The sequence below is a fragment of the Siphateles boraxobius genome, unplaced genomic scaffold (assembly GCF_051911475.1).
Source record: "Siphateles boraxobius isolate OS27281-9 unplaced genomic scaffold, OSU_SipBor_1 7, whole genome shotgun sequence".
Classification (NCBI taxonomy): domain Eukaryota; kingdom Metazoa; phylum Chordata; class Actinopteri; order Cypriniformes; family Leuciscidae; genus Siphateles; species Siphateles boraxobius.
The window spans coordinates 33,748,298-33,774,240 of record NW_027509197.1 but is presented as its reverse complement, the minus strand read 5'-3'; the positions used below and the strand labels follow the sequence as shown (position 1 = coordinate 33,774,240).

The following is a 25,943-nucleotide window of genomic DNA, read 5'->3' as shown; positions in this document are numbered from 1 at the left end:
TTTCTTGAGCACCAAATCAGCATGTTAGAATGATTTCTGAAGGATCATGTGACACTGAGACTGGAGTAATGATGCTCAAAATTCAGCTTTGCCATCACAGGAATAAATTACATTTCAAAATATATTAAAATAGAAAATCACCTGCCTCTGACTCGCTTTGATGTAAACAAAGACTATGTAAAAAAACAACCAAAAACACAAGCCATTAGATACGTCCCACCCAAACTTCCTGTTTCAAAAGGGGACATACATCGCGATGAGACGAGACTTTCAAGGGAATAACAGATATGTATAAGCTCACTAACACAGACTTCAAAAAAACATAAGGGGTCGAGCAGTCACCATCCTAAAACCCAGCACAAGATGTCCGCCACATCTGCTACGCGTTCCATTCGTTACTCTTATTGCCCATTAATTAAGCCCTAAAATACCTCAAATGTAGCAGCCTCCTTGTTTGGGTTTGCCTCTGACAGATAATCACACTTGTTTACGGCCCTCGTCTCCATCGGCAGCCATTAATAACAGCGCAGTCATCACGCTCCTCCATTAATTACTGTGTAAAACATGAGCTGGATCAGATGGCCCCGATTACAGGAAAAGACTGAGGGAGAGGTGTCCAGAGAGCCCCACCAAACACCTGGAACATTCACTCATACTCACGGAGCCATCTATCCGCACTTCATCAACTGTCTAGGTCTCTTTCTATCTGTACCGTTCTCCCCCATGCCGTCCTGCCTGGCTCTTCCTCTTGTTTTCCAGCAGCGACAACCTGCTATCGACTCCAACAAACTATCTATATGAGCCTCTTTATCATCCCGGCCTCCTGCGTGGAGTCACGCTGTAAACCTAGAGAGAGTCACACCACCTGGGCCTTTCGGAGAGGCTGATTAACTCGAGCATGAAGAGCAGAGTGACTCGGGTGAATCACAGCTTTGAGTCTGAGTCACCACTTTCATTTCCAGTGTTCAAGTCTATAACGCACATGTGGGGTGATCCTGATATATTAAAGGAACAGCTAAACGTGACATTTATTGTACTAGTTCAAGTATTAAATCAAGTATTGTTATAATTTTTTAGCTAATATTGCAACATTTTGAAAGTTCGACATTTCAATGTGACATTATACAATAATAACTGAAATTCAAATAAATTAGAACTAATAATAAAAATAATAATAAATAAATATTAATAAAAATGACAAAAGCACATGTACAAAAAATGTAACTGTAAATAAAATGATAACTGAAAATAAAAAAATATAAGCCAATTCAAAATTTTAATTAATACTGTAAAACAGTAGTGTCTAAACAGTGTCAGATGAAGTATATAGTACCACTGCAATTCTTTTTAGGAGTAAAGCAATAATGTAATGCTCTAATCTGTGTTAAAACCCCCCTCCCCCATCAAAGGTAAAAACATTAATAGAGTCTCGCACCTTCATGAAGGCCTGGTGGGAAGTGCAGGTGAGCTGCTCATGCTGGGCCTTCACTCTCCCCACTGTGACATTTGATGTTCCATTTCCACTGAAATAAAATCGAGATGGAAAGCCCTCTTTGTGGTGAACATCAGCTGTTAGGTTGTACTTTAGTTCTGCACAGGAAAGAGTATGATGTTCAGAGACAAAGTTAGAATTAGACAACATGTTAAATCACAACAATTAAACAGAACAATTCAGAATCTTGTTGCACTCTTGTACCGAACACCTAGGGGTTTATGATGTGACTGCAGGGTGTTTGTAAGATTCTGAAAAACTAAATTAAAAAGTATACACTACCATTCAAAAGTTTGGGGTTGGTAAGGTTTTGTAATGAATTTGAAAATTCCTTCAGAAATCATTCTAATATGCGGAAAAACAAAACACAAAACAGTTGTGCTGCTTCATATTTTTGTGGAAACTGATATTTGTTCAGGTTCAGACTTTTGTGACATTAGAAATGTCTGTTTTAATCAATATAATGCATCAGTACTGAATAAAAGACAGAGTACTAATTTCTTTCAATAAAAAAATCTTACCAACCAAAATCTTTTGATCAGTAGTGCACGTCACAATACATCACAATGCAGTTATTTTTGCAGCAAATTCATTTTTTTTGGGATATTTTGGATAATCCAGTCAAATAAATCTTATTTTTAATGAGTACAAATCAAAAGGCTAATTACAAATGAATTCTGGTTAGAATAGAACAAATACTATAATGAAATGGATAGAATTCTGAATCTAGAATTTTGAGTCAAAGACGTTATAATATTCCTCTGTGATTGAAAACAACTAAACTCCACAAAGCAAGAGCTCTTCCCAATCTTGACTTGTCTGGGATACTTTATTCTCAAACATGCTAATAACGCACAGCAGTCCTTTATCCATCTGCAGCGGTATAGCAGTATTGCAAAACCTCTGCGTGGCAGATTTCAACCATCACTACTTCATATCAGTTTCAAGAGATCATTAATATTTGTCATCAAGCATGGCTTTGTTGTTTACTATGTGCTCAGTGAGTGTGGCTCTATCAGTGAAGGCAGGCCTTGACACACACCCTGAGTCTTCTAACCGCCACAACAAAAGAGGGGATTGTGGGGCAGAGATAAGGAGCTGGGAAAGAGGTCTGAAATACAGAACTGCCACGTGCTGATAAGACGAGCCAACACACAGCCTCTCGCAAACCAAGAGCTCTAGTCCAAAACGTTCATCCTTGAACGCTGTGTACTAAATTCTAAGAAGAACACGTGTGGGGAGCTCAAAATATCTAAGAACATTTTCACATCTAAAAAAGTCAGATAGCACTGCAGGAAGTTTCAAAAGATATGGCATCACTCTATTGCACAAATCTCACTGCAAGTCATGGGTTCTGTCTTCAAAACACTTTTCAAATTAAGATTAACATAAGATTATATCTGATGGAAAATTACTGTCTTACCTATGTTTCCTGGGATTTGTTTCCCTCTGACTCTAAAGCACACCTTAACATTGATGCACACGGCAGGCAGACCGTTGTCAGTACACAGGGCTATGGAACGGTTCAAGCTGTCAGGCAATGACATGACAGCATCTACTTTCACCACTGGACGTGTCCTGAAACAACCAGAGTTACTGGGTTTATCATCAGATCAACAAATTAACACACATTTTGCATATACAGTATATAGGGATGGCCAGGGCTAGTTGTCACATGGGAATTTGTCATATGCAGACAGACAGACAGATAGACACATAGATCGATAGATCGATAGATAGATAGATAGATAGATAGATAGATAGATAGATAGATAGATAGATAGATAGATAGATAGATAGATAGATAGATAGATAGATAGATAGATAGATAGATAGATAGATAGATAGATAGATAGAAAAAAGAATAACATCTCGTGCCAGCTGAAGCATCTTTTTTTATCATGGTCAATAACGGTGAAATTGTAACAGCTTCATTGGAGAAAATACTATGCCCAATCTTCACTCCAGCTAGGCCTGGAATAGGAATATGCTGACTTTTTTGCATTTACTGTGCTGATTTTGGAAGATTTCATTTAATTGTGCTGAGTTCTATAGTCTTATTGACAACTGAAAATATAATAAATTAGCTTAAACAAATTGAAACAAATTCCCATAGCAAATACCACATCTTAAAGCCTTAAAGTTACCAAAGCAAGTGTGAGTGAAAATGCTGCTGTTTTTACCTGAACACGACAGCTGAGTCTGACAGGAAAGCTCCCACTGCAACATCTGAATGAGAACATACAAATTCCCATAAACCACACATGACTTGGTTATTCTTTAACACATTCATTACTCACTGGTGTAATATTCTTTAAAAAGATAAACATTTCTACAAGGTCACAACTTCAACACTACTTTACACAGGGAGTGCTGTTAAGTTATAAATAAATTAGGTTATTTCTCATTTTTAATCCAATTTTCTGTTAGAAAATGTCTTGACTTTTGGTACGTCGACCGCTGTAATGTGGGATACACACACTGTGCTCTGGTTGCCTACTGCACACGTTAGAAAATGTAGAAGGTAATTATGGTATTTCGCTCAAACAGAAAATTTGATTGCACTTTATTTTACGGTTCACGCACTTACATGTACGCCGTTCTTACCTTAGAAAGTACTGGGTAATATGAGGCAACTCCATGGGTTAAGGTTAGGTTTAAGGGTAGGTTCAAGCCTAGTACCTAATTATTACAGTTATTGTAATCACTATAAAAAGTACATAGTATGTACAGTGCCTAGCATAAGTGAACACACCCATGCTAAAGTTGACTAAAAAGAGGAATAAAAAATCATCTTTTGGAAATTGATCTTAATGCCTTTAGGACATCAATTTTCTTTGTGACGGAATAATGTAACGTAAATAAATAAATGTTCTTCCTTAAAATACAAGTTCCATAAGTCAGGACACCCCTATGTTAAATTCCCATAGATGCAGGCAGATTTTTATTTTCAAAGGCCAGTTATGCATCCTGATAAAGTTCCCTTGGGCTTTGGAATTAAAATATCCCCACATCATGACACACCCTTCACCATACCTAGAGATTGGCATGGTGTTATTTCAGTTAGCCTAATAGCTGGTTTGATTTGCTTCGAGAGATGATCTTATGGAAAGTGCCCCATGCCAATCTCTAGAAAGAGTTTGAGAACATGAAGTTCAGACACATCTGACTTTCTCATGACCTTTAAAAAAAAAAAACAACAACAGCGAATCATAGGATTGCGTTTTTTTTGTCTCTTCTTGATTATGTATAACATTTTCAAGAAGCACTTCACAGTTAACACCCAAAACATATCTGATTAAAAAAAAGCTGTTCTGCAAACATCAGGTGTTATATTGTGGCCTTGCTGTTCTTCATTTGTGCATGCATTTTGTTTTTTACCAAAGTGACAACTGCATTTGACAGCTGAATTCACTCCCAAAAATTCAGGGAGTGACGACCGCATTTACAGTAAAAACAGTGAGAACAGAACTGAACAACTAGGCAAGGCAAGGCAGTGACACCATTCTCTTTTACACACAAATGACTTGTTAAAAAAGCAGGCATGTACATTACGCTTAAATATTTGGGTTCTGTGAAAATTCTGGGATTTAATGTAAACTCCATTTATAAACAGTAAAACAGTAATAATATGAAACATTATTAAAATGTAAAACAACGGTTTCAATTGAAATTTATTCCTGTGATGCAAAGCTGAATTTTCAGCATCAGTACTCCAGTCTTCAGTGTCACATGATTCTTCAGAAATCATTATAAACAGTCATTTGTGATTTTATTAACAGTCATAAACTGATTTGTTGCTCAAGAAACATTTATTATTATTTTTTTTAGCAATTTTGAAAACAGTTGTGCTGCTTAATATTATTGTGGAAACTGATATTTTCTTACAGGATTCTTTGATGAACTTTTGTAACTTTATAAATGTCTTTACTGTCACTTTTGAACAATTTAATACATCCTTGCTGAACAAAGGTATTAATTTCTTACTAACTTTTGAGCATATAGTGTAGGTTGAACTGTTGCCATCCATTCATCTTATTCAGGAATCATATCCTATGCATGTTGTTGTGTTAAAAGTGTTACCTGGGTAATTGTTGCTATCAATATCAACTCCTCCAGACACTGATTGGCCAAACATCCTGAGGTTGTTGCCCAACAAAGAGCCTGTTATTCTCTGCAATGAAGAAAGCACAAAGACAGCATTCAGAAGATATTTAGATTCAGGATTTTACATCATAAATGCCAATGGAGTTGTACTGTACTCCAAGAGACATGCAAATTATTCTATTTACGGTTTTACATTCATTTCATAAATGAACGTAAACTGATTTGGCGATTTGATTTAATGAACAGCTACACATATCTAGTGAAGATGTACTGTAAATTAAAGTGGGGCTTGATGGAATAATGGTAACATGAGCGATGTAAGCAGTCTCTTATATATTCTTGCATTGTGGTTGGCACATTTAGATGCCTTTAATTTAGATTTATTAGAGAGTTCTCTGGAATACTTGATTCTGATTGTTCATTCAGTTTATTTTGCAATAATGACCGGATGACTTCATATTATGCCTTACTTTTCCGCTTTTTCAGACACACAAACCGACAGTGCATTCAAGGTATTTATTTATTTGATCAGTTTGTGTTACATGGGAATCAAACCCATGGTTGTGCCATGCTCTACAATAACTGGAAAACCACAGTCTTGTTATGAGCTAATCACTAAAAACATCCTGCATCTAATCATTTTGGCCTGAAGTTAATATAATTAGATGAAGCTCTTCCTAAACATTCGTTTATAACTGGACTCTCATGATTTTGATTTGTCAAGCCCTGATCACTTCTTGAAGCTATATGTGGAGAGAGGGATCTCAGGAAATTACCGCAATTAGACTGGACGCTTTCCTCTTAGTACTCCAGTGTAGACAGAGAGAACATGAAAGACTCATAACAATAGGGAAGTTCACACAGGATGGGGACAACTGCTCAGGTCTAACTTTTCCCGCCTTTAATATGAGTATAAACAGCAGATGGGGAACGTACTTGAGAGAAACTTTGTGCAATACCACTTCTCCTCCCATTGTAGATATATATAGCACCAAGCAGATCGTCCTCCTGAGGGGCTCCAATGGCCACATCTGAAACACAGGTATTATTGCATTAGCTTTGTTCCAAAACATAGTGAGCAGTCTAACAAGACACATTTTAAGACATCATATAGGCACTATCAAAACAAAGACTGTCCAAAACGCTACAGCAACTTATAAGATTGAAAGGTTGGGGTAAGAATTTTTTTTTAATGTTTTTGTAATAATGTTTTGAGCGGTAGTTTGCCAAGTTTTGGTCAAATTCTAATGTAGCATTGCATTATACTTCGAAGAAAAGGTATTCCCATAATACAGTGCAGGCTCAGTAAAACATTCATTCACAATGTGAGAGTAATCATTACAAATATGTGTAAAAGTAGTGTAATTGAATAAATTAAAAATATGCTATATATATTTTTTAAGTTTAAAAGAATATCACAAAATGTCAGCTGCAAACTGATCTGTTACTTATCGTAACTGCGTGAACATGTTTCTAACCAGGTTCCGTTTTTTAAACCACACCAACCGCTCTGAAGTTAGATTCTCATCTCCAAATTTGAGTCAGAGATGAACTGATATCTGACCATGAAACAACTCATGAAGATGGGGTTTCATTAAAGGGGTGGTTGATTGCGATTTCACTTTTTTCATTTTAAATAGTGTGTAATGTTGCTGTTGGTGCATGAACAGTATCTGCAAAGTTGCTGCACTGAAAGTTCAACATAAGCAGAGATATCGTCTTTTAAAAAACGGGAAGTTTAATGCCTACAAAAACGACTCGAATGGGACTACAACGAGATACTTCCCGGGTTTTATACGTAACTAACCCATAATCAACCCTCCCTCCGGAATATGCAAAAAAGGGGGCATGGCCATATTTCTGCGGCTTTGTCGAAGAGGAAGAGTTATAGTTTTTAGTTTATAGGTTTTAGTTTTATCAAGGACGTAAACAAATGCAAGCGCTGGCTTTAGTAGCCACTTAGTTATGCTATTTCGTGTGTCTATGACAAACGCGTACAAACATTTTAGACCTGAATTTGTAATTATGTACTTATTTTGTAAATGTATTTTCCATGTATACTTTATGACGTAATTTTTCAATTTGATCCAGAACGTAAACCAATGCCAACGCTGTTTGTTTATAGTAGCCAGTTAGTTCGATGCTATTTTGTGTGTATAAGACAAACGTGTATAAAGTTTAAAAAATTATATGTAATCGCAACAGCAAACTTCAGCTGCTGTTATCAGATGTTTTCACGTTCTGTTTGCATTTTAACAGTTGCCACATGTACACCTAAAGAAAACGATACACTGAGTAAACTAAGTTTTGTGAATAGATAAACGGTTGTTCATTATATCGATAAAACAATAACTTTAAAAAACGGTATTACTCTGTCATTTATTCAGTTATATTAAATGTTTAATCAGGATAAAACCGTATCTCAAAAGCTAACAAGCAGCAGTAGCATTTTCAAGTAACAGTGTATCGAAATTCTTATATAATAATAGTAGCCTAGAATAGAAAAGAATAGAATAGAATAATAATAATAAAAAAATGTACCATTCAGAAACGTTTTGTAAGAGCCGTGTTTGGGGAGGTTATGCTTGACTCTCTTCATTGCCGCTTTCTGGGTCTGATTCTGGCTCAAACTGATACGGCAGTAGGCTATTGACACCATTATTTACATTTGAACGGAGCACATGCAACTTTTGCCCGTAAAGGTAATGGGCGTGAAGTTTCCGGAATACGTGCACTACGCAGTTTAGCCAATTACAACACACCGGCCCAACTAACCAATCTGAACCCATTGCCTGTTTCTGAGGGAGTGCTTTCATAGAATCAGGAAGTCAACCGGTCGTTCAAATGACAGAAGAGAAAGCGGCTTACAATAAAGGTGAAATTTATGAAAAATAAGGCTTTAAAAAAAAAAACACGAAGACATGTTATATTGCACCCAACAAACACAATCATGCAAAGAAAAAAAGCAGTAAACCACCCCTTTAATAGCTGACAGGCTTTTTTTATGTTAAGGTTACACAAAATGAGGAATAAAAAAAAAAATAGGTTTACCATCAAACCTTACTTGAGGAACAAACAAACACCCATAGGTGCCATATTAAAATACAGCAAAGCCTTATATACTATATTTTTAGGACACTTGGCTAGACAAATAAAGCAACTCAGCATACAAAACGTACAAACTGTGAAGGTTTATAAAGGTTCCATACTCAAACATTGATGTATTAGATATACCATACCTGGATATCCATCATCGTCAATATCACCAAGGTTTATGATGGTTTCTCCAAATCGTGCTGCATAAGAGTCGCTGCCAACTAACTCGAAGTCTGCCTCTCTCAATTTAGCCTGAGAAAGAGACACAATGACAGTAAGGATATTTTTCAAGAGAAGCATCATAGTCGTAGTGTGTGTAAGGCTGGGCAAGGTTTAGACTTCCCCTGGCCACGGACTTGAGACTAGCTGCTTTTAGAGGGAAAAGTTGCCCATAACTGCTGGTCTAGGATAATTATAGTAGCCTATATTGGTGAAACAGATTTGTGTTTCTGTGTTTGCGCTCTGGAGAACGGCAAAGGTTTCTATTTACAATGTGTTTTTGAAGCATTGAGCAATGTAGCCAATCACAAACCCATCTGTTGATTTCTTGAAGCAATGGCCAATCAGAGGTATTTAAGTTTGCACTACTCAGTAGTTCTGCATGCTCGCAAACCCTCTCATTATAACTAACAAAGTGTAGACATACTGCAAATAAGAGATTAATAAATAAGATAAGATTAACATGAGATGGACTGAAACTGAGTGTTTCAAGGAAATTTAAATATATTTTTAAAGGAGAAGTGCATATCCTTAGACTTACCCTGGAGTTGGTTCACCCTCCGCCTATGAGAAGCATTATGTTAATTTTTAGAAGCGAATGCACAATTATCAGTGCAAAAATCTGAAATGTGTCAAATCTGACATCTTTCTGTAATGTATAAGTATTTCATTGTTTAGATTGTAATTCATCATAAATAAATTCTCTCAACTTTGTACACTGTCAAATTTAATGAAATGCACTAGTTTTACACTTTATCTACAGACCTGCATTTACTGTTCATTAAATAAACCTGTAGACCAAACTGTTTTTGTGCAAAGCATTATTTTTGTACTTGCAAACTACTGTTTGAGGTCTTAAGTATTGAGGAAAAACAATGCAGCAAATGGTGACAGTCAAGCAGTCAGTTTTGAAGTCTTAAAAGCATGGTGCTTTTTGGTGTATAGGTTGTTAATTTTGGGCCTTTTTGATTTTTAACCTGTTCTTTTGGTATGGCCTGGGTGGTCAAGATCAAAGCCAGAATACATCCTTTACACAACACAACAAGATACATTACAATGGAGCTCAAAGACTTCTGAAATCCTAAAATTAAAAATATAGTAATATAGAATACAGGTCCTTCTCAAAAAATTAGCATATTGTGATAAAGTTAATTATTTTCCATAATGTAATGATAAAAATTAAACTTTCATATATTTTAGATTCATTGCACACCAACTGAAATATTTCAGGTTTTTTATTGTTTTAATACTGATGATTTTGGCATACAGCTCATGAGAAATATTTCAGTTGGTGTGCAATGAATCTAAAATATATGAAAGTTAAATTTTTATCATTACATTATGGAAAATAATGAACTTTATCACAATATGCAAATTTTTTGAGAAGGACCTGTATATGAATGTGAATCTCATAAAACCTAGAGAAAAAAACAACACATTCCAGTCATATTTTCAAAAGAGGAAAAAAATTCACAACGCTTAAAGAAAATTCAGCCAATATTAAGACTATTACAATATTATTTTCACTTAGGCACATTTTCTCATTAAATTCTGGAACAAAAAAAATAAATAAATAAAATAACTGAAACGTTGCTAACACCTCTTATACTACAAAAAACTACTTCCTCAGAATCTTTCTTTTTTTTTCATTCCAGTACAAATATCAATATACAACTACTTGAGAAGCAAAATTACATAAGATATTGCATCTTGTTTTCTAAAAAATATTGATCAAAATTAAAGGCAGGCTAGGTAGAAATCCCCAAAAATACTTTTTTCCAAATTGGTTTAAACTGTCTTTATATATCAATGCATAATTAAAATGTAAGTACTCTGGAAAAGAAATTATAAAAATCGAGTGTATATAGTCCTCAAAAGACTGCAATAAACACAGCTCATTATTCCATTAGCTCCCACCCCCTCCCTTCTCGGCTCCTTCCAAAGCCACGCCCCCAAAACACATGAACGCGCGATCCCAGCCGTTCGCTCAGCTGGAAGAGTCGGACGCGTTTACCAGCGCCGAGCAGAGGAGCGCAGTGCATGTAGTGACATCATGTCATAATAAAATAACTAACTTTATCAGTATGAATATAAACAATTAACATGGCTGTTAGTACTCACTATCAAGCTCGCATATCGATACTGGTAAAGTTTAAAATATTTTACTAGCTCGTAACAGAATCAAACTAAATATAAGGCAAAGCTATAAATAGCTTAATTGATACATGTTTGCCGTTGCTATCAGTTACACTGTGATGAAGGTGAATTTGTAAGATTCATAACATAAGATTGTTTACAGATAAACTGAGTAACATACACTCAAACACCTTCTCACAACTGCATTGCAGACACAAGATAATATAACACACACACACAACATATAGGCTATTGTATAACACATACAGATACACAGTGTTGGGAAAGTTCACTTTCTACATGAACTAGTTCAAAATTCATTTCACAAATTTTAAAATGAACTAGTTCAGTTCATAGTTCATACTTCACAATTTTGAACTAAGTTCACGGTTCCAAAAAAGGAACTAGTTCATAGTTCTTTTTTTCCATATGTTGCTGCGAGCTATTTTTTTTATTATTATTGCCACAACCCATATACAACCACAGACAGCGGTTATTTTATTGGCGGGCAAAGTTTGCGCAGAAATGTAAGATTTTTCCCATCCTCACTGACCTTGTCTTAAAACTGATCATACCATAGGACGCCTCCTCGCTGCTTTGTCGACTACATGCTGCTTTTTGTTTTGATGACGCATGCGGCGTCCGCGGTGCGACACTGGTGGCTTGTGTTGCCAGATTGGGTGTTTTTTTCACTACATATTAAGGCCTGTTTACGTGCGTTTTATCCGTGTTTTCGCCTGGAAGACTCTATAGAAATCTGGCACTCTATTGAACGAAGTTAAACTGAGAGAGCGTTCGTTCACAGACACCAGAATGACCACGTTCACAATAACGTTCATCAGGCAGTAATACAGTACCTTCAGTTCACGTTCGCCCAAAATATGAACGAGTTCATTAACTATCGTTCAATGAACGCGTTCAGGCACAACACTGCAGATACAACATAAAGACATAGGTAAACATATGTAGAGCATATAACAACAAACCAAACGTGAAAAAACGGAGCAGGTAGAGTTCACGGTGAACATAGGAACAAAGTTTAGGCAGAGGGTAAAGCTAGGTATAAAAATAGATCCCCTAAACTTTTTAACCTAAAGTTAGATTTGGCGAAAAATTTTGGCTGCAGATAGGCCTATTGCTTATTTATCGTCTCAACCCTGGCTCACTAACAGTGACGTTATACCAGTCGACACCAAAGTTACACTGTCATTGCTAAGCCAGTGTAACGTTAGTTATGCTACGTAACGTGAAAAAATAAATGCCATCAAAATGAAAACAGCAAGATTACCTGTCCAGCAGAAATAAAGCCATCATGGAGTCACTTTTCAGCCCATTGAGATCCCTCAGTTGTCGCCACCGCTGGAAAGCCACGCCGATATTGACTCTCGTATCATTTCTTGATTTATCCAAAGACTTTTTGTTCATAGCCTTTTCAAATACTGTCTTCCTTTTTTTAACTTGTTTGACTTCGCTGCCTCTATATGCAGGTACTGAGAATTTTGACTGTTCTTTCTCTGCCATAATTGTTATTACTAGCATCGGTGCCTCTTCAAACGGGTGCGCGCATTTGGGCTGCTCCTGTATCAGCAGAGGTGGTATCCATGGTAGCGAGGGAGAGTGACAGTCACCCCAGCCAATCATTTCTTTCGTCCCGAATGGAATAATGAGCTGTGTTTATTACAGTCCTGAGAGGACTACAGACACTCGATTTTTATAATTTATTTTCCAGAGTACTTACATTTTAATTATGCATTGATATATAAAGAAAGTTTAAACAAATTTGGAAAAAAGTATTTTTGGGGATTTCTACCTACCCTGCCTTTAAGTGAATTTACACTTAAAACGAGAAAACATATCAGGCAATATAAACTTAAAGAGAAATATGTGTAGATTACAAAAAAATTAAGTTAAGTTTATTTTTCCTACCCCACTGGCAGATATTTTTATTACTATTTTTAAGCATAAAGTCACTAAGTTGTGATCCTTTTTTCAGGAAAAAAGACTTAACTGTCAGCCATGATCAAAGTCAATTTAAATCTGAAACAGCAGCTAGCATTTAAATGGTAAATGTCTATTTTAAACAAAGAATAGTTCATTTAGCTTGCATCAATAACGATAATAAAACTCTTTCAACTACAATACCTTAAATAATTTTGCCTTTCATGTAAATGTATTTTGATTTAAGAATGTGTAGATATTTTTCTGAAAAATAAGATGAAAATACTAAGGAAGAAATTTTGTTTTGCAGTGTAGTAGTATTTGCTGTATGCAAGCTTGTTTCCGCCACAGAATGAAAAATAAAAAAGGTAATTGCGACTTTTTATCTCACAATTCTGAATTTATTTTTCAGAATTGCGAGATATAAAGTCAAAATTGCGTGATATAAAGTCGCAATTGCGTGTTATAACGTCAGAATTGTGAGATATAAAGTCAGAATTGCATGATATATAGTCGCAATTGCGTGTTATAAAGTCAGAATTGTGAGATATAAAGTCGCATTGCGTGTTATAAAGTCAGAATTGTGAGATATAAACTATTGTGAGAGGAAAAAAGTAAGTATTTTTTCCCCCATAGAATTGGACTTTATAACTCGCAATTGCGAGTTTATGTCTCACAATTCTGAGAAAATATGTCAGAATTGCGAGATATAAACTCCCAATTATGTGTTATAAAGTCAGTATTGCGTGATATAAAGTCGGACTTGCGAGAAAAAAAGTCTGAATTCTTAGTTTTCTCTCTCGCAATTCTGACTTTACAACACGCAATTGCGACTTTATATCACGCAATTCCGACATTATATCTCGCAATTCTGCCTTTATAACACGCAATTGCGACTTTATTTCACGCAATTCTGACTTTATATCTCGCAATTCTGAATTAGCAAGTCTGAATTCTGAATTCAATTAAATTCTGAAGTCAGAATTGCGAGATGTAAACTCGCAATTGTGAGAAAAAAAGTGAGAATTGTGAGATAAAAAGTCGCAATTATTATTATTATTTATTTATTTAGTGGCGGAAACAAGCTTCCATAGTACTGCCCTTAATTTATGGTCATTTGTATATATTTACATATCGCTGCCTCACCTCTCCCTGGTTTATGTAGACATGCACACGTCCCTCCTCCCTCACTGAGCTGAACATAGGAGCCCCCACCAACAGATCGGACAGTCCGTCTGCGTTCAGGTCAACAGCACATACACTAGCTCCATAATAAGAGCCAAGCTATAAACAGAAACAAACATCCCCACTGTAATCATTCAGCAAGAACATCCCTTAGGAACACTTACAATTCTTGAAATGTCTTACCTTCTTGCCCTTGGTTACATTAACAATTTTCAAAGTGTTGCCCTCAATCCTGAATATGTAGGCCTGGAGTAAAAGAAAACATAGGAGTATTGGAAATGGGAACTATAACAACAGCAGCATAACAATGGATTGTATATGCTGGCGAATGTTACATTTCCGTATAGTTTTATCACAATGTACATGGGTAGGTCCCTGATAACTCCTTTTCCAGTCTTGGTTTCTTTGGTAAAATCATTAGATACCAGACAAAACTCATAAACACTGCAAACTCAGCACATCTGTAAAAAAAAAAAACGTACTTCCTCTTGCGCAAAGATGGAAGAAGAGTTTAGTTTAACCGATTTACCGTTCACAACTGCCTCACAAAGCAGATGTCAAGAGGGTTTCATATCTAAGACCCTTTTATACACAACCACCTGGAATCTCTGATATTCAGTATTGTGTATTCAAAAGTGTACAAAAACCTGCATGTCTAACCAAACTAGAGAACTTTAACACTAAACTACTCCAAAAACTTGGGTCTGTGCTAATAATCAGATAGGTGAAGATGATGATGGTGCTGGTGGTGATGTTAACCCTTACTTTACCAGTCTGTTCATGCTGGGGAGCACCACCCACTATCTCAGTACTTTGAGGATCTAGAAAGTGTCCAGCACCAACAGCATAACCTGATGGGAAGAAAACCAAACATGGTGGTGAAACATTCACACATGCCATTCAGAGTCTGCACAAACACTGTAAAAACAGTAAAAAAAATAATTGGAAGAGAATGTTTTTTAATGAAGCTATATCTTCCTAAATTAACCCTAAGTAACTTTTGTAGCTTGAATAAGTGGTATTTTTTTTTGTGGCTTGAATAAAACACTTAATTTAGATATTACAATGCTTGTGATAACTGGATCCTGATTTTAAAACATCATATTAAATTAACAAAAAACAATTTCTAGCAGATAAAAAAACAAATACTGTATATCATATTTGTATTCGCTATAGTCTTTTCTTTTCAGACTATTCAAAAAAAGCACTATACAACTAAATACGACTTGACTTTGCCTACATTACTTTAGCAGTACATAAAGCAAAAACAATGACTAAAATGAGGCATTGCTGAAATGTAAGTTTGTTTACAAAATATGGGCAGGTTGCCAAGAGATGAAAAACAAAGTGACATGTTCGCCTAGTAACTGTATCATATTTTGCACCAATTTGATGCTCCTGTATTGTGCAACAGTGTCTGTTTCCTGTTCATATAAAAAGACGTTATGCCTCCTAACAGCAAAAATCTGTTTCCTGCTGCAAGTCTTAAGAATGATGATCATTGGAGGATGTTTATCTTTCATTTTAAACATTTTATTAAAATTAGATCACTGTATCCCTTAACCCCAAAAATATAAAGCACTTATTTCTTAGAAATTTCATACATAAATCATTATATAGGGCCATAGCTTTGTTACAAAACCTAGTAAGTTGGCTTGATGTGTACTGCCTACATAGGCAACTGCCTTCTAAGGAAGCTTCCTAGTCATGGAACCTCATAAATAACCGGTCTGAGCTAAAAGATATACGCGGCCTTAGAATTTGAATAAAATGAAGTACCTTAGGAGGCAGGACAATTAAGTCGCCTACAGTCTTTTGTATTTATGATGCCTCAATGTTGCCAACTATGATTTGAAACAAAGCAAATAACATTAGCAGCTTGAGAACTCACCCAAATAACTTCCATAGAGAACTGCACTGTCATCATCCACATACGCAGCAGATATGTTGCTTGTGGTGTTGGTGACAAGAACGGATCCTGTCCAGTATGAGGTACCAGGAGCTCCCATGACCATCAGGTCCTACAAACACAATACATCATTATTACCAAATCAACAGAATTCAATCACAGCTCAATCAAAATGCAATAGAATCTCTGAATACCTCTGTGAATAAGTTTGATATTCCTGCTTGGCATGATCCGTAGCCTTCACCAAACTTCCTTTGATGGTCTAAAGAGAGAGAGAAACAACCTTGAGAAAATTGGTGCACACTTGACACTAAGGGGCTTCAAATGGTGCTATAAAGTAATTATGCTGTGTTTGAACCTGTGAACAACAATACAACCAACACAGCAGTAATTGAAATGTGTACCTTTATAGCAGGGGATAATACGAGTGACGTGCTTCAAGTCTGGGCTGAATCTGAAGCAAATACCATGCGGAAGCTTGTTCTGATTGTCTTTACTAGAGTAGTAGATATTCTTCCACCGATGTCCACATGCCTACATTTAAACCAGCATAGAGTAAACACCCATTTACTCATCATACATATTACATGTAGTCATTCATTCATTAATTTCTTATTTATTGGCGCCTTTCATGAGACTCAACGTTGCTTTATACATCTTCGTAAAACATCAATATAACAACAGACTATAGCAAACTATAATGTACATTAAGACACTAAGAAATAAGACTGAGGTCCACCAATAATTGTATCGTTTGCTCCAAAACAATTATAATTTAGTTTATGAACATTTTCCACCTTCTCTATGATCCTTAGAAGTAAACTGGAAATTTTCTATTTAAAATGATTTATCATAGTCATGCATTTACTCACAAGGTAGCACAATTAAGAATGTATGCTTTGACAGTTAGACTTAAAGACATACCAAAACATGGCCTTTTGAGGGCTGCCGGGACAGACTTACACCCAGCCACTGGTTATCATTCTCTGCCAAACAGTGTTTTCCACAGTGCTGTACATCTCCTGAAATCATTCAGTGCAATGTGCCCAAATTAATATACAATCAATCCAAACCATTTACTTTGCATCTCTAACATTTTGCACAATTTCCTCAGAGATGTTAGACATGCAGTACAAATGTTTTTCACCTTAAGCAAAATTCACACCTCTGATTCACACACTAAACAACACAGGATGTGAAGCTTGTGGTGAAACTTACAAACAGAAGCCAATAAATAGCTTTAAAAGTGTCACGTAGCGATAAAAAAGAAAATACTGTGCTTTTCTGGGACATAGTGTCAAGGGAACTGGAAATAAAGCGTCAGCTTTGCCCTTATGAACTCTTGTTATTGCAAAACATATTAAAATGTGTTAATTCTACCATCAAGGCCCACACCAAGGACGATAAAGATGACAAAAAAGTTCTAAAAGTCATTCTATAAATATAATAGTATAGCAGAGTCCATACCACAGCTATAACAATAACATGACGGCACAGAGAAACAAAATTATTGGAGTCACTTTCAGAATGATTTTTCTTTCCAATTAATGAACAATACAAATATTGATAGCCAATCAGAATCCATCCTACTTTAAAGAGCTCGAGCCTTTAAAGTGGCAGACGACAAAACTACAGCCTATGCTCAGAATAAACAGAACAATATTGTGCGTTGGTTCGGACACTAATATAGTGCGTTGGACACTAATATAATTATCATAATAGTTATATTTATAGTAAGCATTCTTAGTGTGAAGAGGTCTTTAAGATTATTAAAGCAGCACTATGCAGTTTTTTTAGCTTAATTGAACAGCTTCAGAGTTATTGGAATGGTTATATGACTCTTTTCGGGTTGAATGGTGGTTTTCTCGCCCCCCTCTGGTGCCTGTGAGTGGAAAAAACGCACTTGCAACTTTGGGCCGGCGGTCCGCCTCAGCGTCAGGAAGTATCGCGATGTAACGAGTTGCGTTACGGCACTGCACACATTACACGCATACACGCCCCCATTCAGGATCCGGCTAGCTATAAGAACAACTATCGTCCCATGGCAAAGCCGGCATATAAGAAGCAGAAAGCTAGGAAAGCATTGTCGGAGGAACAGAGAAAGCGGAAACGGCAGACTGACCGAGCAAGGAGTCAGACACGAGAAAATATCGGACCTGCGTTTTCAGAATGGAGAAACAAATGAAGAAAGTGCGGTCGGAAGAGTCTAGAAAAAGGTAACGAGAATCTGACAGCGCGAGGAACCAGGCAAGAGTCCCACTCAGTCAGGCTTTCATTGTTAAAGTTGATTCCTGCGATTATCATGAGAACAGTTGTCAATATCTCACATAATTATAAGGACATAAATAAGCCTACACGTTTTAAATAGTGTAAATGAGCGGAATTTGCAAACTATTATTATAAATTGCAATAATCATGTCTAACAACATCATAATAACGGACATTGTTATGAAATAATGCGACGTACATGATGTAACTTTAGTTACATAAAGTTAATCTGTAATCTGGCATTTAGGCTCAGGTTAGCCTAACGCGGTAGGCTACTTTATTATTAAAAAGTGCAGAGGCCGCGAGTGCAGATCATAGACTGTCACGCTCTGCGTGAGTTGTATTTACGATTACGACAGTAACGTTAAATACAAGTACTCTACAGCGACTCTAGGGGTCGCTGTTTGACAAAAACGGAAATCCTGCATACTGCCGCTTTAACAGCAACTAGATATTTCAATTTTCTGAGGAAAATGTGAGTAGTTCACATTTGAGGAAAATGTGTGTGGTTTTGTGTGGTTTTCACAATGTGGTCTTGTTGATGGTTGCCAGGGTATTGCATGTGGTTGCTGAGGTATTTTGAGTGTTTTTAGCCTGTGGTTGATAGGGGGTTGCATACTGGCCCAAGTAAAAAAAGAGCCAAATGTGGCTCTAAATGCAAGTCTATAATATGAATTTGTTAGCCACTTTATCTTTCGCCAGGGGAAACAGGTGACTCCTCAATAAAGCGATTCATGTTTAAATAACAAAGAGTGCAATGTGGATTACATGCTTGTCAAAGTATGAGCAATAAAAATAGTGATACTCGTCATAGCAAATGCCACTAATAATGAAATCTTTTCAGACACATCAACTGAACACAATTATGAAACTTGGTTGCCAAGAATGGCTTGGGAATAATTTGTTTAAAGGCATTTTATTTGCATGCTATATATATCCTGTAGCTTGACCTACAAAAATGACTATCCCCCCATCCCTTGTTACAGACAGGGAGTATAAGCATCCTCTTCCTGACAAGAGGAAACTCTCCACTCTCTTAACCCTCATGGGGAATTCATTCACAGGACGTTTTCACAGCCAGAGGTCTAGTAAGCACACGAGTTCAGTCAGAGCGAATTCAGAAGTGTGAAGTCTAAACAGTATAACGTGGTCAAATGGAAATTCTCAATTGTTCTGAGAAAGTCTACAACAAACAGAAGGACAAAGAAGAGGGAGAAACCCCCATGAGCATGGTTAAAATGTTCAAGTACATTCAAATATTATAAAATGTCATTAAATGATTTATTTATTGTCTGAGACTACAAGTTGAAATGCTTATATTGTGCATGTTTTCATTATATTATGAGACTAATAAAATCTGTGAAATTTCAGAATGTCTTTGGTTTTGTAATTTGGTTCGTCCACCTTTTGCTTTAATGACTTCACTTTAGATCAGCTGTCTTTAACATAACATGTTGATCATGTTCTCCAACATGATTTGAGAACGATTCAAATGGAAATCTTGTGCTTCAATTGAAGCAAAAATATCTGAAAAAAATATCTGTTTTTCTGGGTTTAAATGGGATTGTTAAGCTTTGTTAAACTTTTGGACACCATATCAACTTCAACAAGAACATTATTTAAAACGAACCTCTGCCATTCAGAAAAATACAACAATCAAGAAAAGCTTCTGAAGGTAAGAGAGGGAAGAAGACCTACCAACATGGAGCTGCTCACATTGGGAGGTCAACACACTGCAGTTGTAGATGGCTCCAGGATTTTTGGTATGACGATAAAAGCTGGAATCAGCCACAGGCGCTCCAACTATCAGCCTTAACAATAAATATGACAATAAATACAGTCTACCACTTGTAGCTGGATAGTTTAAGCATAAAGTGTCTTTTGTAACCATTTGTAACCAACGTCAAGATTTTAGAAGGAATGATTAATTATAAATAATCCTGCAGTGTGACAAATGAGTTTAAGTACAAATATATAGTCTCTGAATTATTAATTGGTCAAAAATGCAGATAATTACAGATAATTACAGTCTACAATATGAATTCAGGGTCAGATATTAACCAGGGCTCAGGACAAAATAAACTGTCACAATTATGCTCATGTGAGATAGGCTATACAGTTAGCCTATACTGCAACATTTGATATCTTTCACAATATTAGGTATATCTTGGTTAGTTCATCATTTCAGAATATTACTTTGAATTAAAAACTATTAATGTGAATGTGAAGAACCACTCTCAACAGCTCTTGAAACAGTGCTTAGCTATACCGTGTCAGTAATAGACAGCTTCTGTAACGGTGACTGGACAAATGTATTAAAACATATGCAAGCCGAAGTTATGGTGAGTGCAAATCACTATTATTTTAAATTATTCAATATTATTTATTTGATTCAACATAAGTACTTGACATTAAATAGAAAACATAACCTATAGTGAAAAATAAACAAAATCAACCTGAAAATAAATTTCATTTGGCAAATAAGCTATTAGTTTATTTCTCAAACCGGCTCAGTTTTGACTGAAAACATCAACACTTCTCATGCATGTATAAATCACTTACCATGTGTTATCAGCATGCTGGTGAAGCAGAACAGAGTATCCGAATAATGATCCATTGGGTCCATTAAAAACTAAAGGATGCTCCACATCCAGATTGTAGCAGTCACACAGAATCAGCAGGTTCCACAGGGTCCAAACTACAGAGTTCCACCTCAGAAAATATCTAGTGAGTTGTGATGAAATCATCTCGTCATCAGTCATAGCACCACACACAGAATAGGCCTACAGAAGAGAGCCAATGCTAACTTAAAACAAAAGTGCAAAGAGTTCAAATAAACTTTGTTAATACATCAGGAAGTTGTCATTGTAGTTGTGAGCTCGCGATGTGCACTCGCCTGTTGCGCTCCCTCATCTCATCTGCTCGAGAGCGCCTCGCGCTTCATGACGTCACGCCGCTCTGAGCAAAAGGAAGCTTTTGAATGAGCGCGGCCGGGCGCGCCGCCGGGGCGTGACCGCGCTGAGAGCGCCGCACGGGACAGCGGACACTTCGACGAGCTCTAACGGTCTCCAGGCTCTGTCTGGATAATGGAAAATGATGAACAACACATGTGTTAACCGTCATATTTTCTGTTTGACGCCCCAAAACACATTGAATACCTCAAACTGAGGAACTGAGGAAACACTTTATTAACTGACCAGATTTTTTTTTTACTTGGATTTTCAATTTTACTTATTTAATGTTATTTTTGGGGTATAATTTATTGTATTAATCTAATTCATAAACAAACAGATAAAACAATTTAATGCAGTTCAACATTTTTATATTTTATATTTGAAATTATATTGACTAAATTAACTAAGCATTAACTAATTACTTTTGTTGACCCTAAAGAGAAAAAAAGGTTAAAATACTGAATAACCTTTTTGAAAACGACATGTTTTTTTTTTTGTGTGTGTGTGGGGGGGGGGGGGGGGGGGGGGGTTGGGTTTGTAGTAAAATTGTGATACAATCTGCCTAGGATTTTATTGGGTCAAACAAAAAACAAAACAAAAAATTTGAAGAGTGAATGAACTATTGAAATAACAATTTTTATTTAGGCACTGACTATATTTCAAAACAATGAGGAAGTCAATTTAAACAGCACTTGGCTTTTTTTCAAGTTCTATGGTTGACTTCACACAAAGTGCTTACATTTGTTCATGCATAAACTTTAGATTAATAGGTCATGGAAGCAATTATGGAGGAATGGAATGGGTTTATGGACAGTTGGTAATGTCTTACAGCACAAAAAGCCTACACAAATAAAGTAGTGGTTTTTAAAAGCTTTGTGGAAGCTCACATAGTGCGAGTGAAGTCTATCTGACAATCTATCAAGCCGATCTTGACAAATCCTTTTTCACTTTTGTGAGAGCCTTATGACCATGACAAAGCATATTGCACACACACACACACACATACACGCACACACAAACACACACACAAACACACACACACACACGCACACACGCACACACGCACACACACACACACACACACACACACACTTATAAAATGTGTGAGTCTCAGGATGCATCAGACACAATTCCCCTCTGAGTGATAATAGCAAGTGCACATGTGCTGTGGATAAGGAGCACAGTGTGAGGCCTGGGACATCATCAAGTTTCTTTAACTACATTTGTGCGTCACCATTTTTTTATTTTTTGCTCTGAGACTCACAGTTTGGATGTGCATTTCTTTCAGTGCCTATCAATAGTTACAGCCACTCTCTCCTTCCTCCATAGGGAAGAATCCACAGAGACCCTTTAATAAGTGTGAAAGAGAGACTTGTCTCTCCCTCCATGTTTGATAATGAGGGGCAGTGAATGACCAGCCAGCTGCATCACTCTTGGATATACAGGATTTTCAATTTTACATCTTAAAGGTGATGTTTCCTGCATAATGATGTAGTTACTTACGGCATCTACTGCCATTCAAAAGTTTGGGGATTTTTTTTTTTAATGTTTTTAAAAGAAGTCTCTTATGCTCATTAACACATATGATTAAAATAGTCAAAACAGTATTTAATATTGTGAAATTGTATTAGAACTTAAAATTAGTGTTTTCTATTTAAATATATTTTTCAAATGGCATTTATTCCTGTGATGCAAAGCTGAGGTTTCAGCAGCAACTTCAGTCTTCAGTGTCACATGATCTTTCAGAAATCTGATCTGGTGCTCGAGAAACCTTGGTAACACTTTACTTAAAACCTTTTTGGGTACAGCATTATTAAGGTATTCATGTCTTTTCATAAATAATTGTATCAAACGTTAAAATACATTATAACATTCACAGATTCCTTGTTTATTCTGAAATTGGTTGTTTGTCATGTTTTAATGCATTATACTTTCTAAAGGTGTACAAAAAATTTGTATAGGGTATATAAAAGTATATAATGAATATAAATGAGATTACAATTATTCACAAGACCATACAATGCAAGGTGCATTAAAGGCACAATTAATGCATTAAAATAATTTTAAAATGCATTATACATAAAGGCTTTAAGTAAAGTGTTACAGAAATCTTTCTTATTCTTAAAGTATGAACAGTTTTGCTGCTTAATGTTTTTGTGGAAACCGTGATATGATTCTTTGATGAATGGAAATTTCAAAAGGACATCATTTAGCTATTTAAAATAGTAACATTTAAACATTGTCACTTTTTTTCAACTCAATGCGTCCTTTCTAAATCAAAAATAGTAATTCCTTTTAAAATGAATTTCTCTTTTACCAGATGGGACTGGACCAATCAGGGGTGCGTTTCCCAGAAGCATCTTTAGCCAACTATGGTCGCAAGTTCCAGCGTTATCATAGTTCAACGAGTCGGTGTTTACCGAAACCATAGTTTACCGAAACCAACGAACATTCCCAAACAGCATTGCAAAGTTGTGTGGTTGGAACGACAGCTCTCGACCTGTGGTCAAAGCATAGTTTCTTGTTTTTATAATGGCAGTGGATTCCAACCATTAGACTGAAGCTCAAAAACGTGCATCCATCCATCGTAAACGAACTCCAAATGGCTCCTGTGGGTTAATAAAAGTCTTCTGAGGCAAAACGATGAGTTAGTATAAGATGGTTCGTTTACGATGCATGGATGCACGTTTTTGAGCTTCAATCTGTTGGTTGGAATCCACCGCCATTATAAAACTTGGAAGAGTCAGGATGTGTTTAATATAACTCTATATCTGTTTGAGAGAAGGAAGTCATACACACCTATGGCTTGAAGGTGAGTAGCCTACCCACTAAACACTGGACGTCGGATAGACGTGCAGATCATGTCTATATTGGGTCCGTCCATGACCAATTCTGGACATCTATTCGACGTCCAAACTAGGTCCACTATTTGGACGTCCAACCATGACCCAACTTGGACGTCATGTTGACGTTCAACATTTGACCGTTGAACTGGGTCATTTTTTTGGACCTCATATGGACGTCTATTACAGGTGCCGGACATTTACATGATTAATAAGCAATATATATATATTTTTTTACAAATATCAACATTGTTGTTATCAACATGATTACTACTCAGCAGAAGCTTGTAATTGACACATGCAAGGTTGTAATGCTGTAGCTCAAACAGTAGAGCGTTGGCACTTGTATAACAGCCAGCTAGTGCAACGCCTAGATAATGGGTTCGATTCCCAGGGAAAGCAGGAATGTAAATGTGAAATGCAATGTAAGTCACTGTGGATAAAAGCATCTGCCAAATGCATAAATGTAAATACATGGTATAGAAAACGTCCTCTACCCTTTTGAAACATGGAACTACAGTTATAGAAGATACTAAATTTGATGTTAAAAAGACGTCCACAAACGACCACATTTGGTCCCACCGACGTCAATATTAGACGTGCAAAAGACGTCGAATAAAGACGTCGCCTGGTGTTACAAAACAAATGCTTCAGTGGCCCGAAATTGGACGTCCAAAAATTACATAGAAAGACGTCACTCTGACGTCACATTGCGCAGTGGGTAAATCAGCGGCTAATTTTAATTTTAAAGTGAACTACTCCTTTAAATCATTATCTTGAGCCAAATAAGCAAGCCGACATTCAGTACAATCAGTATATTTTATTTAGAAGACGTACAGATGTCTGTCTTTTAGTTTGTCAATAGATTTAAAGCACCGTTTTTGAAGAGTGCGCATGTGTGAATGTGCTCTAGTAGCCTACGTAAGAACAAGCCTATGATTGAATCTGGAAATAAAGCAAATAACTGAGAAAGTCCTCAGATGACATGTCTGTGATTTATCGCAAAACATCTAGCATTAATTCGATCTCAAACAGATCCATTAAAAGAAGTTATTACTCCACCACCTGCGTGACAACACTAACCAACGTGGTTGAACGACCAATTTGCGACAGTATGGTTTCGGGAAACAGTCGTGACAAGTTAGTTGATTTCTTCAAAGATGCATCATACTACGGTAGTGAAGCAGCAAGTTACGTCGCTGTACGGGAAACGCACCCCAGCTCGATGAAACATTGGCTGTTTGTTCAACCAATGTCAAATAGCGGGAGTGTTTGTGAAACCTTTTTGAAAACAATTTTTTGTATTATCTGTAGAAGCAATTACACACTTTACCTTTATCATTGCTGACAGCTAAATTCTTGAGAAAATCTGTTCTGAGAGAGTGTTCCTGATATTTTTACCCTTGCTGAAAGAATTTATGAAATCTGTTTTTGGATAAACAAACAACTCTTACAGAGTATTGGGGGACATAAGGTGACAGATTTGTGAAAACTTCTGGGAGGTCCTGAAAAAGGAGAGAAAGAGAATGAACTGTATTTTCAGAGGGGCAATAGTTGTTAAATTCCCTAACCAACCAAGCAAGAGAAGAAAAAAAGAGCAAAGGTCAAAGAAGGGATGACTAACTCTTCATGGTTATTTTGCATGGTCAGTATGGTACATATTGCTGATGTTTGCACAAGACGCCATGTGCAAAGCATGGAAAACACATGCACATATGCAGTGTATATATGTTCCCACATTCAGCTAAACGCACTTCACAACTTCACTTTTGAAGTTCCCCTCAATATCACAGTTC

General features: G+C 36.4%; 1 protein-coding gene across 1 annotated transcript in view; it reads right to left on the bottom strand.

The window, feature by feature from the left end:
* The window catches only part of itga4 (integrin alpha 4), a 34,297-nt gene extending 13,027 nt beyond the window's left edge, over nt 1–21,270 (bottom strand). Inside the window, exons 1-15 of the mRNA XM_077215961.1 lie at nt 20,913–21,270; nt 20,049–20,161; nt 17,007–17,104; nt 16,487–16,616; nt 16,277–16,344; nt 16,065–16,194; nt 14,939–15,024; nt 14,357–14,419; nt 14,135–14,272; nt 8,839–8,947; nt 6,536–6,630; nt 5,576–5,666; nt 3,676–3,721; nt 2,916–3,070; nt 1,436–1,590 (exon numbers count right to left, since the gene is read on the bottom strand). Of these exons, the coding sequence (XP_077072076.1) occupies nt 1,436–1,590; nt 2,916–3,070; nt 3,676–3,721; nt 5,576–5,666; nt 6,536–6,630; nt 8,839–8,947; nt 14,135–14,272; nt 14,357–14,419; nt 14,939–15,024; nt 16,065–16,194; nt 16,277–16,344; nt 16,487–16,616; nt 17,007–17,104; nt 20,049–20,161; nt 20,913–21,112 (1,677 nt within the window). The 5' untranslated portion in view covers nt 21,113–21,270. The remainder of the gene's footprint in view (nt 1–1,435; nt 1,591–2,915; nt 3,071–3,675; nt 3,722–5,575; nt 5,667–6,535; nt 6,631–8,838; nt 8,948–14,134; nt 14,273–14,356; nt 14,420–14,938; nt 15,025–16,064; nt 16,195–16,276; nt 16,345–16,486; nt 16,617–17,006; nt 17,105–20,048; nt 20,162–20,912) is intronic.
* Nucleotides 21,271–25,943: the final 4,673 nt, after the last annotated feature.